The sequence below is a fragment of the Dermacentor silvarum genome, unplaced genomic scaffold (genome assembly GCF_013339745.2).
Source record: "Dermacentor silvarum isolate Dsil-2018 unplaced genomic scaffold, BIME_Dsil_1.4 Seq1069, whole genome shotgun sequence".
NCBI lineage: Eukaryota > Metazoa > Arthropoda > Arachnida > Ixodida > Ixodidae > Dermacentor > Dermacentor silvarum.
In genome coordinates, this window is record NW_023605525.1 from 1 (window position 1) to 18,901 (window position 18,901).

The 18,901-nt window shown below is 47.1% G+C and overlaps 1 protein-coding gene across 1 annotated transcript; it reads right to left on the bottom strand.

The window, feature by feature from the left end:
• Nucleotides 1–2,661: 2,661 nt before the first annotated feature.
• LOC119434433 (chitotriosidase-1-like) lies at nucleotides 2,662–9,491 on the bottom strand (the record flags this gene model as incomplete). The annotated part of the gene is made up of 5 exons (XM_037701586.2): nucleotides 9,295–9,491; nucleotides 6,569–6,884; nucleotides 4,516–4,642; nucleotides 3,464–3,588; nucleotides 2,662–2,791 (listed from the first exon to the last, which is right to left on the bottom strand). Coding segments are annotated over exons 1-5 (786 nt in total), but the record flags the coding sequence as incomplete, so codon positions are not given.
• Nucleotides 9,492–18,901: the final 9,410 nt, after the last annotated feature.

Genomic DNA, 18,901 nt, shown 5'->3' on the forward strand with positions numbered 1-18,901 from the left:
GAAACGTCGAAAGCACAGCGAATACGAAGCTACCGTCATTCCGCGTACTTTGTCCACGTCGCAGATCGCTTTGAAGATGAGGCCCGCGCGGGCGCGCACTTCGTGCACGTCACAGATCTCTGTCAAGATACGGCACGCGCGTGACCGCGCAGTAACCCCCCCCCCCCCCCCCTCATGCCTCGTTCGCGACAGAAGAAGCGCGCTACCGCCCCGACTTTCTCCCTCGCGCGCGCGAGATTGAGCCGCGATTGTCGGCTGACCCTTGCAAGCTTTCACTCGCACATACAGCGTACGGCGTGCGGCGACGGGGTTATCGTGTTTGGACTTTATACGGAACATCACGGCGACGGCGACGGTGACAGCGATGGCAGAAATGTGCTTGGGGTGTCTTTTACACAAGTAAAAGTTGAACAAAACCGTTCAACTTTTACTTGTGTTGAGTTTTGGCTGGCCGAGAATCGGGTAGTTTTAGTTGATCCACTTTACAACACACGAACAAAATTAACGATTGATGGTGCCAGGAAGTTTTTTTCATATCTATGGACTAGTTGAAGTGTAGCCCTAAACGTAACCGCAAGTAGGGACTTTCAATTGACTACTTTCACGAAATGACGAAATGTAATATATTAACCGCGAATATTGGTAATTAACAACGGTTCTCTACATAAATATTCTTCATTATAATTGCTTGACACTGGTGCGTACGAACAATGTCCCAGTGGTTTAGAAAATGAATAGCAGCTTGCAAGGTAAACCTGGTAGGAAGAAAGCGCTTCCTAATACAAGACACACTTCAGCGGGTTCTGCTCCGCGATTTGGCCAATGTCGCCGTCGGCCAGCGGGCCTGCAAGAGAGCACGAACACAGTCCGCTTGCATGCGAAGTGGGAAAGGAGGGCTTCAGCAACAACCCTCCTCCTCCCGGCTGCGCGCCCTCTCCCTCTACCTTCTGACCTCATCAGTGACGTCATGGAGGCATTGTTTTGTTTGTGAATTATTTCCAGTAGGATATCCGGCAGCCGCCAGTTGTGGAAGCGGCGCTGCCGCCGCGTATCGGCATGGGACCGAGCGTCCCATGGGAGGTATAGGGAGTTTCCGGCCCCTGGTTTACCTTAGGAGGCATGATTCTGAGGGCAGTTACGATTCGGCGGGAAGAACTGGGTCATATACCGTATTCGGAAAGCGTTCCGTATACGCTGGATCGCATCGTGTGGAACAGGCGTCGGCCACTCGTGATAGCCGACTTTTAAAAGAAGGCGGCCAGTCGTTCCGAAATGAAATCATTGTCAAAGCTGCCCTTAAATCGTAAGGATGCATCCAGCCTGTAAAAGCGTAGTCTCGGTAGTAATTGAACAACTTGGCTTATCCTATCCGATTCGCGTATAAAAATTTGGCGCTATGCGAATACAAGGTGCAACTTAATTTCTGCGACGTTTCACGCAAATACGACTCTCATTAACTGGTCGCCAGTTCACGTGGTTTAGAAAAGATTGCTTCCAGCTATACTGCAGAAAGTCGGACTGCGGTATACCTATTGAGCAACTTATTTTACCCTCAAGGTAATCATGCACTACAGAGGGGAATAGTCACAAAGCAACAAGGAATAAAAGGAAACAATTATAGCAATCAGTTAGTGTATGACAATAAAGGCTCCTAACTATGCAACATTATCTGTGATTAGTTTGCAATTGCGATTTGTGATTAGTTTAAATTGGTGGTCTGTCCGATTTCACACTTTATCCTCATTTTATCTTTCTGTCGAGAAAAGTCGCAGTATCGCACGAAAGGCGAAGCATTGATAGCTCATTCTCGCCCCCTCACCCTTTCACCCGCAGTAAACGGCGTGTGGGTCGCTCACTCCCCTCGCACTTGGTATTTATTCGGAACATCACGACGACGGCTGAAATTCGCCTGTCCGTATAAGTGCTACCGCAATAAAGAAAAGAAAAAGTGTGTGTGTGTGTGTGTGTGTGTGTGTGTGTGTGTGTGTGTGTGTGTGTGTGTGTGTGTGTGTGTGTGTGTGTGTGTGTGTGTGTGTGTGTGTGTGTGTGTGTGTGTGTGTGTGTGTGTGTGTGTGTGTGTGTGTGTGTGTGTGTGTGTGTGTGTGTGTGTGTGTGTGTGTGTGTGTGTGTAGCGGCGGAACCTTTACCTGAAGTTTCGAGTGATAGTGCAAATGGCTACACGACAAATATTGCGGATAAAAGGTGTCGGTTGTTGAATGTAAGACGACCCAGTCTCGCAAGGGCATGGAAGGAAATGCGCTGCTCGAGCGTCACGTTTTATCGTGTGCTGGCGGCCATGGTCTGGACACGACTCCGAGATATTCAGTGGACAACAAGGTGTGTGCCGTCCGATCTCGGAGTCGGCGCGTGCGAACGATTAACATTGTCTGGAGATAAACGTGCCACAGTAGTGAAATTGTATAAGATGATCGCGTAGCAGTGAACACTATTAGGATGAAAAGCTCTACACTGGACGCCTTCGATTTCGCCGCTTCCGTACGATCATTACAAATAAAGAAAACACGGATTGAACGTTTCTGCCCGATTTACATTGCCACTATATAGGGACAAACTCACTTACCAGAAAGCCACGCGAATATTTAATTTAAATCAAGTGCACGCTGCAAGGGAAAGGACAAATATTACTAGAGAATGACTCACCACGTGAAGGGTGGAAAAGATGCTTTCTTCCACTTTGCGTCTAAACAAGGGACTGTTGTGGCCAGTGAACGGTAGGTAAGGCTTGTACATGTGGTAGTCGTAGGCCATCAAATTAATGAAGTCAACGTACCTGCAGGCGGAGGAAGCAAGATGTACCTAACGCGCCATGACGTAGGAAATTATACAACCACGCACTTGTCCACACACCACACGCATTCTTGATGTAGATGGGGGGGGGGGGGGGGGGGGGGGGATGGAACGCGCTTGACCAATTTACTGTATAGTAGCCAACACGAGAAATGCTTGTAGAGAAAATTGAGAAACGGATATTGCCTGTGCTCCCATCAAAGCGATAGACATTTTTTTTTGTGTGCCGTTACATTTATGAGCATTTAATTTATGTATGTCTATGCCTCATTTATTTGTGTGCAAATAGAGTGCATTGCTCGTGCTGTGCAGTGTCTGCATTGTTCGCCCACATCTTTAATAAACCCGCCCGTGCGAATTGACAATATTCTGAAATGACACTACATACCCCTCCCATATATATATATATATATATATATATATATATATATATATATATATATATACATGCAAAGTGTTTCTATTTCTGAAAGTGATCATCAACTGAGCAACAAATGTATGCTTAGGCTTAAATTAAAAATTTCTGTTAATGTTTCCATCACTACTTATTTCTACACATTTCTTTAGCCCTCTCCGATTTGCTCATGCTTTCCTTAGCGCGGATATAGAGGCTAAAAAAAGAAGTTTTGACCCCCTTCGCACAGGAAAAACTCACCGCGATATGACCCTGGCATCGTAGCCTGTGTTGATGAGCTGCTCCGTGGCTGCCACAGCCACTGACAGCAACAGTTCGTCGCGGTGAGATGCACGCGATTCGTTCTTGAAGGACTCACGGGCTTCCTGAAAAATCAGACTTGCTCTCTGAAACCAAACTTAAACGGACGCTAAAGATCAACGCTAACTTAGCTTATTCTTTTATAAAGTATTCTTTCAGAACCACAGTTTCGTTCATTTGGAGGAAGAGCGTTGGTTGCCATAGCACTCTAAGAATGCAGTGGGAAATACACATCACTGTCGAGCTCACAGAGAACTTGAACTGACGCGCCAGACGATTACGTTCGCTAATTTCCGTGACGTAATGGCGAAGGCCATTACTTTTCAGTATTGGCGTCGTCCGGGAATTATGTTTCGGAGCATGGAAGCATAGTGGAGAGGTGAAGTGCGGTTTCGGGGGCGGAGCTTGTACTGAATTATTAGGTTGTTACCAAGTATATATAGCCGAATAAAACGGCCAAACTTCCGTTTTTTGAATTTTGCAGAAGTAAACGCTCTCAAAATTTGCTGAGTTGCGTATTTGGTTCTTTTAGATTGCAATGCTGTTGTTCTTTACCGATGAAAAAAGGCTCTAAACATGAGTAGTTGCGCTGTCAAAATTCATGACCAAACGGCGAGCTGATACGGGAACTTCACTATGCCATCGGCACCCGTCTCTCGTTCATGCATCTTTTCTGGCTGACCGTGCCTCCAGTTGCGGTAAAAGCGGCCGCTTTTCTAGCGCCGTAGTGTAACTTAGTAATCTAAATTAATATTCATCTTTAGCGTCTTTCTAGCAGCATTTATTTCACAGTGGGCTGCCACGTGTATGCATTCCTATTCTCTTTCGCAAATTTGTGTCGTACTTGTTCCGTGCTTTCCGCGCGGCATGCAACGTACGCGACCTGGCTGCCACTGTTGTCCGGCGACGCGAACAAACATTAGATTGACGTCATAAACAGCAGCAGCACGCTTACGCATATATACGAAAGAGGAAGTGCCGGAAGAAGTCACCTTGAGAAAGAGGCCAAAGTTCTTCCGGTCCTCTTCCGGCGGAGCTCCCTGCCCCGGGAATTCCCAGTCGATGTCGATCCCGTCGAATCCGTACTCGCGAAGGACCGTTATGACGGATGCCATAAACCTGTTCGAGCAGAGACGTGTTAGGACTCCGCGGGGAATCGATGGAGTGAAGCTGTATAGTTGTGCGGGATGCGCGGCATGTGAAAGTGTGCTCGTGTTTCCAGTGCAACATTATAGCTACATGGCTGTTCGGATCTAAAAGTAAGAAGAAAAATCGAAGAAAAGGCTCCCGGCTCGCAGCACTGAAGCACACCTGGTTCATATAAAAAGGAGAGCAGCGCGACCCCTCCGTACATATCTCAGCATCGCGAGTGAGCTGTAGCTTCCGCATTTGCTTATAAAAAAATGCTTCGACCGACTCCAAAGGGCGTGTGGGATACACCTTCGCGAAGAAACCTTACTTCACCAGGGTAGATACCTTGATTTTTTTTGGTGTGCCACAATTCACTATACAACGCGGAAAGGACACGACGGAAACAGAGGAGGCGACAAGCAGTGCGTCTCAAGTCAACAGGACAAAATGACAATGTCAAGCGCACGCACGAGGGCTCGGTGTCGAATCATTGTTGCAAAGGCGAGTGACTGCTTTTATTCACCATTCACCGCGCTGAGCCGACGCAGGGATCGCCTAACGTGACTGATCATTGAGGCCGAAAAATTGCACGCTCAGGAAATATCTGTGTCAGCACACCTCCGATTAGTCTATCATGCAGGGAAATAGTCGTTTACAACAACACAGAATGAGTTTGGATTTCTTAGGCATGGGCTTAGATAACCCTTTCTTGATTTGCAAGACTGTCTTTTTGCGCATGGCGGTTCAATAAAAAAAAAGAAAAAGAAAACGATACCTCATCAGCCTTCCGCGTCCTTATCGCTCTGTACAGTGATATCTCACTTTTATAATGTTAGGAACCAAACAAGCGAATTAAATTACATATTTTATTCAAGTACTTCATTAACCTAAACATAAAAACATATTTTACCTAAATATCTTTACTAAGCTGAACTGAGGAAAAAAAGAAAGGTTAACATGTCTGCTTCTACACTCTCCTGTGTTACAATATCATGATTTAGCTGTCTTCGAAGGTTTGGTTTCGCGGTAGAAAGTTGAGAAGTATAAGCCACACAGTGAAAGCATTTGTACTTTCGAGTGCGATTCGATTTCGCCACCACTTGCGATGCATTTCGGTTATATTTATTTTAACGTTACTGCTTCATTCTGACTCCATATACACCATCGAGGAGCATGTTTGCTTTTTATGATTTTATCTTCAAGCTGCATCTGGAGTACCACATTCAGCATGTAGCAGTAGGCTAGCGTCTCTGTCTTTAAACGTCTCTTTCTCCATCTCTACAGCACGATTCCTCCGGGGGTCCTCTGTAGCAGCTTTTTCGGACTATGTAGCGATTATGCCGTATTTGGTCACCCCGCTCCCGAGGTGGCGCTACCTGAATTCTCGAAATCTGGCTCACAATACAGAAAGCCTCAGTTTGTCCACACAACATTCTTACGAAATACCGGAGACGCATAACGAGAGCAGTAGCAGTTGTACCTCCATCTGGTGACGTTGAGCTCAGCCAGCATACAAAACTATTGCTATAACGGGCAGCTCAATTGCTGACGTAAAGACGAGGGCAATAGCGGAATTGAGCTATGAAGCAGCATAACGTCCAGTCCAAACACATTTCGTACAAAACTACTATTGAAATTACGGGCTATGTTCTACCTAGATTTCGGTGTGAATCGTCGGCGAACAGCGTAATCATGAATGCATGGTGTCATTTTTTTTTCCATTTTGCTTCGACGAGAATATTACGAACAAAGTAAACGCTTTTTGCGACGCTTCTTGGTCGAGCAAAACGCCACACTTAAGCGTTCCTTGCGCTCCTACTTCCGTTCACGTCTCTGGTGTTTCGATACGTATACTCTATACGGACAGGCTAATGCTCTCGCTCCAGACAAGACCAACGACGAAGGAATTCATACTTTTGTCTTCGGTCAGGCGCCGCGATGATGGCGCTGAAGACTCCATCGGAGCCTGTCGCGCCAAGGGACAGCATCACCCTGAGCGCAGGGTTGGCCAGCTTGAGGGCCACCAGACGCCTGTACTGGATCGGGTCTTCCGGACGCTGCGGCACCATCGCGTCGTCGAGCACGGCGGCGAATCCGCACACCAGGTGTGTGCACAGGTTGGCCATTGGACGGCTGGGGTCCAGCGTGGGAGGTAGGGTGTAGTAGCAGACACGCCGCATCGCCGCTCCTTTCTGCCATGGCGGAACACGGTTCGACGGCTCGTGTGAACCTGGTATTGTATTCGCCGAAAATTAAATTAAGATGGGGGATTTATAACGTCCTGAATCTGGCACAGTGGGTTGTAGGAAACGCCGTGGTAGGTAACGCGGAACGTACTATAAGTTGCAGTAGGCGTTGCAATCAGTTTTGTGTCGGGGAATGGTTTCAGCATGCTCGCAATCCGTCTCTTTTTTGCTATAACTGGGTTAAAATTTCGTGAGATGAAACGACTGTCATTACATCACATTTTCTTTTTTCTTTGAGGAGCTGGAAGGGCTGATGGAAGCGAAATAGTGAATTAATTTCCTGACGTTTCGTGCCCCAATGTTCCATGTTGGGTCGGTTGTTGTTCCTGCTTCACATAAATAACATTGTTGACGGAGGTAATGTTAAAATTAGACTTTAGGCGGACGACTGCGTATTATATTCTGTTATTAACTCAACTGACGACCAGCTTCAACTGAACAGAGAACTTCATGAACTGCGAGGCTTTTCTTCAACTGCGAGGCTTTTCTTTCGAGGAACCCGTATGGGTTTCCTTTGTAGCAACTGCTACATTTGGGTGGATGTCTCATTTTCCCTTTAATTACTTCTCTCCACCTAGCGGGTTTCCGCTGAACTATTACGTCAAACTTCATGAACTGTTTGAGTGGTGCGATACATGGCAAATATCAGTCAGCTTAAAGAAAAGTGTTGTCATGTCTGTATCGAATACAGTGAAACTCCTATATTTAACTGCGAAGTGAATAGAAACATATAATCGGGCGTCGCGCATTACAAGTATATCGGTGTTCATATTTGCAATAACCTGCTCTGGACCAGTCACATGATCCTAATCACTAAACAAACAATGTCTAAACTAGATTAGAAACATTCCGTCCACAATTCTTTATCGGAAACACAGCTTACATCATGCAATAACTTCCTCATTGTTGAGAACGCTAATACTGTTCGGGACCCCTTTGCTTATGTTAATATAGGTTAGGAGGAGTTCAAAATAAAGCAGTGATTTATTTTTAATCACTATGGGGGGCAAAGTACCAGTTTCGGTATTGATGGCAGAAGCTGGCCTAAAGAACACTTCAGAGAAGTATAGAAGTGTACGATAACGCTTTATTTTTAAAATTCTGACAGAGCATTTTCAACTGGTTATGCTACTAGAGAGCGACATGTCTCTCACTAGTTCCATTTCAGCCGAAAAAGAATGTGTTGTATTCTTGCTTTCCGCAAACAATAATGGAGTGAAACGACTTAGATTCGAATGCAGTTGAAACAGAAGACATAGGAAATTTGCAAACATTCATTTTGCAAACATTGTACGCTTAGGAAATTTGCAAACATTGTACGCTTTCTTTTTGTTCTTTTTTATCTGTTTTTGATACCACTGCCCTCTGTTTGAGAGGTTGTTGAATAATTTGTTACCCACTCTGCAACGACTGCCGCTAGAGTCAGAATACAGTATTGTCAAATAAAAGCATGATCATGGTGTGGTCATTACAAGACTAACTGAACCAAAACAAACTGCATTACCTAACGCGCGTATGACTAGAGCAGTTATTGGGTCGTGCAACGAGTCACCTGTGGCATGCCAGCCACCTTCATTAAAGCTGTTTCACAAAAACTGTTGTCAACCTCTACAACCTCACAGTGGCCGGGAAACAATACACCGAGCGTCCCTGATATACATTGCATACTACAATAGCGGTCACACTGATGTCTATGTGGACTTGTGACAAACGCTGCACATATATGTTGAGAAATAGAGGGATAATCTGCTTTCATGTGTAGTCATGCTAAGCATCTTCAGGTGAAGATCATATGCAACATAACTTCTGCATTCATCAACTCGATATGACACTCGCGGCGTAGCGTTCAAACTCAAACTCTCTCCCTTTACCTTCACTTGCTAAGAGGCCAGCTGCTTATTGAGAATTTTGTTACGCGACGACCTCTTCATATACTACGCGGGCAAAGGCGGTCTCATGTCGTATCAAGTTGAAAATCATCGCACGTCTACACTGGCTTTCCTTGTATGTGAGCTGTCACAGAAATACTCGAACTCACAAGGCTGAAACATAATTTTGCGGAGAAAAAGGTTGACATAAACATGTTTTGTTTATTGCTGACCCTTTTTAATTATGTTTAAGGTGCTTTGGGCAACATCAGCCAACTAATTACTCAACAACTAAACAAACAAACTAATTAAATCACGCTTAAAAACAAAGACAGAAATAACAGCCGAGTTGGTTGAATCATACGTAGGCATATCCTTAATATTGCATGTTATATTTGCTGACGTAAGCTTTATGTTGCACGGAAGGATCGGAAGCAGGAAAGGACAAACGCCAACTGAAAACAACAGACTCCATAACGTCAGCAACACGCACAGAATGCCCCGAAAAATGTGTCGGAAAGCTCACCTATGATATATATTTCTGCTACGGCCGATGCAGCTACGACGGAGAGAGCCCAGATTAGAACTGCGTGTCCGAAGCGCGTCGACCCCATGCTGACGTTGTTTCCTCGCAAAGAGCCGGGTTCCCGAACACGCGTGCGTGTCGTGGCGTTCTCTGTAAGCGCAGCAGCGGACGCTGTAGCCTCAATCGTTCGTATTTCGCTTGTGTCAAGTGTCCCCCCCTCCCCTCGGGTGACGCGAGGGCCTCGCCGAGAGACGAGAATCAGAATACGATAACGGAGTCTGACGAAACGCGAGCGCCGATACCGCGCGCGGGTGGCCGTTCTTCCTTTCTGCTGCTGGCTGCTGCTGGCGCCGCGCGCTGTGCCAGCGTTATACGTCCTTTCACTGGAATGCAACCAGCCGGCGATGTGCGCGGACGCTATTGATGTATACCTTCTGTTGTTTGTTTTTGTCGTCGGGGGCGGTTTACAAGCAACCTGTTCGCCGAGAGCCACGGGTGTCCGACGCGTGCACCCTGACCACACGTGCAAACATGCCGATTGCTGCGATATAGGATCACTTGATAAGGACGGTTGGGGGAGGGTGGGGACACATGTCGTGTCAAATTTAGCAGGTTTAGCACCTCGAAGTATCTTTATTAGTTCGTTTTCTGTTGTTCTATGTATATAAAAGAAATGTGGTTGTTTTGCTGTCTGCCAGGCTCTGCCAGAAAAGCCCAATGTGGCTTTGGCAGGCAGGCCTGTACGTTGTGTCGTGTACTTTCGTTGAATAATGAACTATTGCGCTTCTTAATTCTTATTATTGTTATTATCATTATTATATGGATTTCGTAGAAAGGTTGGATCTGAAGATTTTTGCTGTTGGAAGTACGAACGGCTGAATCGGTATAATGTAGTAAGTTCTTTCGCTCGATTCCACGATCGTGCGATCGTGGTGAAAACGCAAGCGAAACGCAGCTCGGGCCACTGACCAAGTGCGAGAATAACTGGAATAGAATGTTTGCATTATCAGTGAATTAGTTACGCGTTGTCTTATATCCTTTTGCGTGTCCAGAGCCTGCGCGGTGCGTGACTCGGGGGCTGTTTTATGCTGCTGCGCAGAAACTCTGGTTCGAATCCCGGAAGTGAAGGCCGCATTCCGATGATGCTGGAACGCAGGGTTGCCCATGTGCTTATACTTTGGGGTAAGTTGAATATCCCACTTGGTCATCAGCGTCAATTCGGATAACTCCATTAAAGCATTTCTCGCAAAAAGAAAAGATTAATAAATACCTCATTCCGGCGAACATGTCTGTTCGTGTGGCTCCGAAATAGAGTAACCGTTCGATTATTTAGGATTAAATCGGGAAATGCAATTAGGTTGTCAAAGATCACATGAAAATTAGGAAGTGTCGGCCGGTATTCCGACCCTTGATGTGCCGAGTTCCTTGTCTTGTTCAAAATACTTGTGGAACTTGGGCGTCTTGACCTACTTTAAGTTCTCAAATAGCATTCCACACCTGAAAGGCAGCTGGTGGAAAATTGTACTTTGGCTTCAGACATCGCGCGCGCGTTTACGTCAGCTTCGTCGACTTATCCATGAGTAAACACGAATGCTTCATGTGGGCCATGGACAATGAATGCCTGAAGAAAGCTTGCTACGAAGGAGGGCAGGACCGATACCGTCAACAAAGTCACGATACCGTCAGCAAGATTGCTTGCCTCGCAAAATCAGGAAACAGAACACATATACCAGGTGAGATAATTAGACCCGTTTGACGTTTCTTTCTTTTCCAATCATAACTATTCCGTGACAGTTTAGTTTGTCGCGCTTGACTCTTCAGCCAATGACCTCGTTGATGGCACTTGAGGTTGTTCAGAGAATTCTAGAAAAAAAAAAAAAAAAAAAAAACGCGTAAAACGAGAAAAAGGAAAAAAGGTAAAGGAAAGACAGGGAGGTTAACCAGAGGTTATCTCCGGTTGGCTACCCTGTACCGGGGGAGGAGTAAAGGGATGCGAAAGGAGAGAGAAAGAGAAAAATAAGTAAAAGTAAAAAAAAAGAAAAGAAAGAAAAGGAAATCACACACACACAAAACAGAACCGTTTCTGTGGGCACTGTCACGCAGTCTGCGAAGGCGTTCTCGTGTTGCATAGTGTCAACGTTCCATCCTACGTAACACAGTGCAGAGTCACAATTTGTCACTTAGTCCGGTGTCTCATAATAACGCACATAAAACTAAGGCGAAGAGAAAGAAGAGGCACGCGGTGCGTAAAGGACGAACGGGAGAGAGTTTTTAAAAACGAAGGACTCGGTAAAGCAGGAATGCGGGATTCATCTTCTGTCTTCATTGTTTGCCTTAATTGTCCTTCATCTTATGCACCTTTTCTAGAAAGAATCGATACCACCTCGTACAGTTCACTGCTCCCTGCTTAGAGATGTGTCCACACGAATCCGCCTTCTTGAGATTTCAACGAAGCATCGTACTGCTAGTGTCGCTGCTAGTACGCCCAGAGATAGCTGTCCGGATAACGCGACAGCGCATGAACGTGTGAGCACTCCGTCGGTGTATAACCCTGATAAATCTTTTAACGCGGCCGCTGGCTGTGCAGTCGAGTCAGAGATGAATACTTAGAAAAAAAAAGTATGCTTAATTAGGGCTGCGTCATAACCATGCACCAATTTGGGATGGAAGGAAGGATGCTATGAGCGTCCCCTTTGAAAGGGGGCAGTGGGTTGCGAGCCATCAAGCTCTTTTTTTTTCTTATATTGCCTAATGTCTTACCTATCCTATTTTCTTTACAGACAAAAAAGAAAAAATCCCAGCATCAAACTTTCTGAGCCATTATTGGGAACTTTGTTTTTGTACGGCTCCGTTGTTTGTGGTCTCCCTACTTTTCTGCCGCCAAGCCCACAATCGCCTTTTACTTATCTGTTGCGGACATGTTTACTTTCCTACTGCTGTCCCTGAACCGGAGCTCTTCAAGGAGGCCAGTGGCGCCTAAACCGACAGCCGAGTAGTTAGCTTCACATTCTAATAATATATGTTCTATCATTTTCCTAGCTTTACCGCTTTACCTCGCTTTATAACTCCGCGTTCTAAAGAATCCTGATCTCTTAGTCGCTATATCAGCGCCACACAGCCGCACGGCTAGGGGAAATTATTGTTTACTTGACAAGTAGCAAACGTTGGCCACCCTCCCGTCATGACGGCGTAGTGGCTTTGGAGTTGCGCTGCTGTGCCCAAGGGCGCGGGATCAAATCCCTGCCACGGCGGCCGCATTTCCATGGTAACGAAATGCAAGAACGACCGTGTATATGTAGCGTGCATTGAGTGCACGTTAAAGAAACCCAGGTGGTGGAAATTAATCCGTAGTCTCCCCACTAAGGTGCGCCTCATAATCAGATCGAAGTTCTGGCTTGTAAAACTCTCTCCCGTTCGTCCTTTACGCACCGCGTGCCTCTTCTTTCTCTTCGCCTTAGTTTTATGTGCGTTTTAGTGCTGTGTACCCGTTTTAGTGCGTGAGCATTTCAATTCGTCATAACCTCCATGTCCGCTGCTACATATTTGGACATCGAACGTGTCACGCCTAAAACAGGCCGGTTGTTGTCAAATAACCGAAGCTAAGGGTTATTGTACCTGGTCGCTACTTATAGTAGGGCGACCACCTGGGGCCGATCGACGGAGTGCTGACGGTTGCCTATAATGTCACAGTATAGTTTAAGCATCCGCCTTGAGACAGTCGAGGCGGCTGCTAAAAAAACATTGCCGATGAAAATCTTGCTAAGTTTTCCCCTCGTTAGCTGCAAAAGCAATTACAGGAGTGGCCTTCACCTGGTGGCAAATACTATTACAGCTGCCGCACGTTATCGAGCCACGCCACAGGCAGTAGAGCATTTTCGTGCCGTTGCCTTTTCATAATATTTGCGATCGCAGGGTCCTCGAGAGCACACACGTGTTAATGTACGCGAACATTATCTCTCCGTGTAATCGGATTTGCTTGCGGAGATAAGCTCGCCTGATGTCATCTGTCCGCTCACATGGCGTGCACCCGCGCGACCAAGGGATGCGCGTTTGTCAACAGCGTGCCGATAGAGAGCTGTTTCAACAGCTCTCAACAGCACGTGACGACGTTGCCACATTGGATCGGCACACGCCACGCGGAAGTCTCTACAACTTGCTTGAGTTGGCAGTATGTCACGCATCAACTTCAACCACGTGGCGGAAAGGGCGTCGAAAGCGGCTGTTCGATCTATAGCGATGCCGCTTAGCGTTGTGAGGACTTAGTCACCTTGCTTATAGTTTGTGGCGTGATTTTAGAGATGATGTGTAGGCAGAGTGTAAAGGCAAGGCGAAGCAACAGCGTTGCTAGAAATTCGGTTGTGATTCTGGCAGGTTGCACAAATCTGCTGTGTTTTTCACTGACTAGTCCTCGTTGTGCTGATCAATCAGCTTTTGAGCACGAAGCAGCGGCTTTGATTCCAGGCAATGGCGAGTGGAGACCGCATTTGTATTGAAGCGGAATGCAAAAACGCTCGTGCACCCAGTTTTGGATGCACGTTTAAGAAACTCACGTGGTCAAAACGAGTCCGCAGCCCTCTACTAAAGTGTCTCTATATATAATCCCCTGTGGTTCTTTGGGGAATTAAATCTCACCACCTAGTCTCTTATATATAGCTCGATGCATGCGAGAAGATGCAATATTTACGAGACCCGGGACCCGTATTTGCTGCGTATCTTCGATTAAGCAATCACGCATTATAACGCTTGCTCTTGTGTTCGTACGTCGCGCAGCTGGGCCTTAGACGACTGGGATTGATTGAATCCTATGGAGCGGCCGGCCGATGCGCCTCCAAGGTTATTACTTGCAAATAAGTTGACTCTGAGTCCACTTCACTGCGTGTATATACATACGAGCACTCCAAAACATGATGCTTTATAAGCTTGCTCGCGTGGCGTATATTATAGAATAAGTGCAAATGAACGTTATATCGACATGTAAACGCCAGTAAGCACAATATAACTTTGACGAAATCCAGAACTGGGCACGAGAAGCACAGGAATAGCATAGAGTCAGTCACAAAGCCCAACAAAGGCAAAATACACGAGACACGTCGTTCACGCAGTGCTAATTTGGGGCGGTTGATGTACGCATAGGTATAATAAAAGAAAACAGCACTTTTGGACTGAACATAAAGATACGACACACATGCGCACACGAAGCAGACGACATACATGAGCTGCCCGTGTGCGTCGTCTGCCTCATGTCACGTCGTAAATTTGCATCTTTGAATACAGTGGCTAACACAAAGAAGAAAAACAACAACACTTGTTAGTGGAAATCGCTGCAAGGGAGACACGGTCAGTCGCAAATCGCACGGTACGACAACGGCGAGAGCACAGCAGTTACATCGCCTTCCCAGTGAGGAGCACTGTTATCGGCGGCTCATCAGAAGTCCCTAAAAACGAAGGCGATGAAGCAACGCCTTGGCCGGCTCGAGGACGAAACACGTGAGCGCTGCTGCGGCGGCCAGCGTGAGCAGCCAGCTGACGCAGGTGGCGAAGTCGTAGCACGCCGCGCACACGCACACCGCGGGCGTGGACAGCAACATGCTGACGGCCACGAGCGCCCAGGGCAGGAACCGCGCGGCTCGGCCGGACGGGTAGCACTGCCGCAGCCGGAGGCCGTCCGCGTGCGCCACAATGGCGGCCGCGTCGACCGGAGCCTGAGGTGACATGATCGTCGTCTTGGACCACACGGACGCGCCATCGGACTGCACCTGCTGAGGGGATGTGACCTGGGCGCAGAATGAAAAAAAAAAAAAATCGCCAGAGACACTTAAGACTGCTCACGTGTGGGAATGCGAAAGCATTATACCGTTTGTAGACCTCGGAACGTCATGAACACGCTCATTTTATACACGCTCATGAGCTGGCGCCACCTGCTCCGCATTGTCTGTGCCGTCACGTGCCCCATCATGCACGCGCTAGCCCACGCCTTTAGTCAGTCAGATGGCTGCGACGTGACGTGTGCAATGAAGCGCGCACTAGGCACACGTTTAGTCGGCCAGAACCGTGGAGCCGCGGAGCCGCAGAACCGTGGAACTGTGGAGCCTTAATGTTGAACACTCGGTATAATTCTTTCGCATTAAAAATTAAGAGCGGTACTTGGAGCACTTCAGGAGGGACATGAGCGCGTTTTCCTGGTAACACTTGTGAAAAATACTGTGTGCAAAGATGAAAACCAAGCGGTAACAAAATAAAATCGCCCAGTACAAACTTTACATGACTGAACTTTATTTGAAAGGTGTTGTATAATATTCCGTACAAATTTTGAATAAGATAGGCCAACGGCAAAAGTCAGCAGCCCCGGCTGCACTACCAAGCATCGTCACACGCGGAGCGTTCCAAAGCTCTAGGGTTCGCGGAGGCTGCATTACGACGGGTACGGCATTTGACTCGTTGAGAACGAACATTGTGTGGCCCTTACACAAACGTTGGTAGTCATAAGCACAAAGCCAGATAAGTCATACTACGTCTTTTTTTTTTTTTAACAGCGAAGCTGTTTAAGCCAGCCGTAATTTATGGTTCGCATCAAGAAACTGCCGCGCCGTAGTCATGGCAACCAGGAGGGCAGAGGAGGGCGGGCGCGGCGCATGCACACGCGGTCTCCTCCTCGCCAATTGCTTGCCATATGTTTTACATCCTCCTTCTCTCGTCATCGTCACCTACCATGCGCCTCTTTTTTCCCTCTTTCTTTCCCTCTTCCCCTTCCCCCAACGCCGAGTAGCTGGCTAGAGGAATTTACCTCGGGCTGACCTCTCTGCATTTCGTATCATTAAACTTCTCTCTCTCTCTCCCTCCCTTCCCGATCCCCGCCTCTCTTCTCTCCGTGGCGCGCTGAGCCAAAAGAAGAAAAAAAAAAAAGGCGAAAGCTTGCACTAGGCCGCGCAAAGCTCAAGGCAAATAAAGCTGGCCGATTGATATCGAGCGGCTAGCCTCCAACGCGTTTGGCGTCGGCAAGCAACAGCGTTCTTGGCACGGTTCCAACCTTGGTTAGCCTGCCTGCATTTGTGGCATGCCAGGAAAGCTGTCGCTCGTAGGCGCCGACGCGTCCAGCGCTAGTCACGCGAAATGTCACCAACGCGTTTGGCGTCGACAAGCAACAGCGTTCTTGGCACTATTCCAACCTTGGTTAGCCTGCCTGCGTTTGTGACATGCCAGGAACGCTGTCGCTCATAGGCGCCGACGCGTCCAGCGCTAGTCACGCGAAATGTCGCGAAAGGGAAGGTACCTCCGAAAATGATCGCTCGAGAATACCTTACTACATGCGTAGTTAAGTTAAACCAAGTTAAGACCTAGCAGCAACCAAGTTAATACCTAGCAGTAGCAGCCAGTTAGACTTGAGGATCGACAGTTTCGCTGTGCCAAAGCTTTGCACGAACGAGTGCAAACTTGGCTGCTTTTTTTAATTATGCGGTTTTACGCGCCAAAACCACGATCTGATTATCAGGCACGCCGTAGTGGGAGACTCCGGAATAATTTCGACCACCTGGGGTTCTGTAACGCGCACCTAAATCTAAGTACACGGGTGTGGCGTGCCGCCGTGGCCGGGATTTGATCCCGCGACCTCGTGCTTAGCAGCCCAACACCATAGCCATTAAGCAACCACGGCGGGCGGGCTTTTTTCACGGATTACTCGAGTAGAGGAATCTTGAGACCATTTTGCTATTTACAAACAGGGACAATGGCAGGCTTCCGTTTTTCATCACAGCGACTGAGCGGGCAAGAAAGACAGATTGGCGAACAGCAGTTGTGGGGCAAAGCAGCACCCCACAGGTTTTCAACAGTTTTCGTCTGCAGGTAATTAGATATACTATACAAATCAATGTTGCCGTATAATACCTAGAAAACTAAATTTATCTGTGCTTGAAGCATGACTAGCGTTTCCTTTATTTGAAAACATATAAATGGACGTCTCCTACGTCGAGCTAACCTTAAAACACACTTTTTTTTTTTTTCGTTAGCCAACGTATATCACCTAGCGTTGCCTCCAAGACTGTCGAACCACTCGGAGGCCACGCTATCCGTAGCGCGTTGCACGAATGACGCGCGCTTACCTGGGCGTCCTGGTTGCGGAAGTCGCGATACGTGACTTCTTTGGAGGATTCCGCGCGCGACGTTGTGGAAGCGCGCTTAGCGTTGAGGGTCTTGCAGATGTGGTCCAGGTCTGCGGGTCGCGCCCAGTGGTCCCGGTCGGCGTCTTGGTAGCAGAACCTGTATGCGTATAGATGAAATCTGTGTCGCGAAGACGAGTGTGGTGGAGTAAAGTTTCCTGATGAAACTTTATTCGTGAGGTATCGGAGAAAGTCTCTTCATAGGGCACCTTCTTTTGAGGCGTCTCTCGCGTAGTACGCATCCGTATGTGGGTAGCTCTACAATGCAGGGAAATCGTACCGTTACACATTATAAGGGTGTCCCAACTATCATGCACCAAGATTTAAAAATATGCAACTGCCACGCGTAGCTGGACAGAACCAAGGTAATGTTGTGTGCCGTCGTTTGGAGATACTCAGATGATTTTTTGAATTCCACCTAATTACATAATTAGTCCTAATTAATCACATTCTCAAATATTTTAATTATATGAAAAGCGTCAATGAGAAAATTGTAGAGCAATGTGAAAAACTCCCGATACAGCTTTATATTGCTCAATGCGCGCTACATAAATGTGTTTGTTCGAGCGCGAAACAAGCCCGCGAAATTTTTGCGGCGCGACTGGCCGCTCGAGACACTTATATCACACATCACAAACGTCACACTTTTGTGTAGGACGTATTGAACAACAGAAAGCTGTATCGGGAGTTTTTCATGTTGCCCTATACAATTTTCTCATTGACACTTTTCAGCTAATTGTAACAGTTGAGAAGTTGATTAATTAATTAGGACTGATTATATAATTAGGCGGAATTAAAAAAATAATCTGAATAATCTGAATCCGAAAGTGCCATGCGCTGGTACGCCAGAGCCCTGCCCGGTGATTTCAAACCTGGCCCGTACCCGGCCCGGGCCTGAAAGATCCACACCCGGCCCGGTTTGGTTCGGCCCAATAGCCTCTGAGCGTAAACGAATTACGGTCTAGTTGTAGGTTATTGTGTAATACTACGCGTACATAGATTATTGCGGTGATTTCAAACCTGGTCCGTACCCGGCCCGGGCCTGATAGAAATTCACCTAGGTACCCAAGGTTTTCTGCTGTATCTCCGTAGCCTCAATTTCCCCTTTCCAGCCTCTACTGGTATGCGAACAACATTGTAATGTATGGTTTTACTGCTACTTTTAAAGGCTGGTCTAGCGTTTTTTGAGATCCCGTGGTTCGAAAAACGAATTACGGTCTAGTTGTAGGTTATTGTGTAACTGGTGACAGGCAAGGGTAACGCTCATGTGGAATCATATTGACACGTGTACTTGCTTATCTTTCTCCGGTGACCGCTTTTCACCGGCTTACAAATGTTAAACGTTATCGCTCGGCGCAAGACGCGCCTGCATGATTTGGAATTTACTCGAATGTTATCGCAGATTATATCTGTTGCGTATGTTCCCGCCGAACCTTGTATAATCAGATCGCATG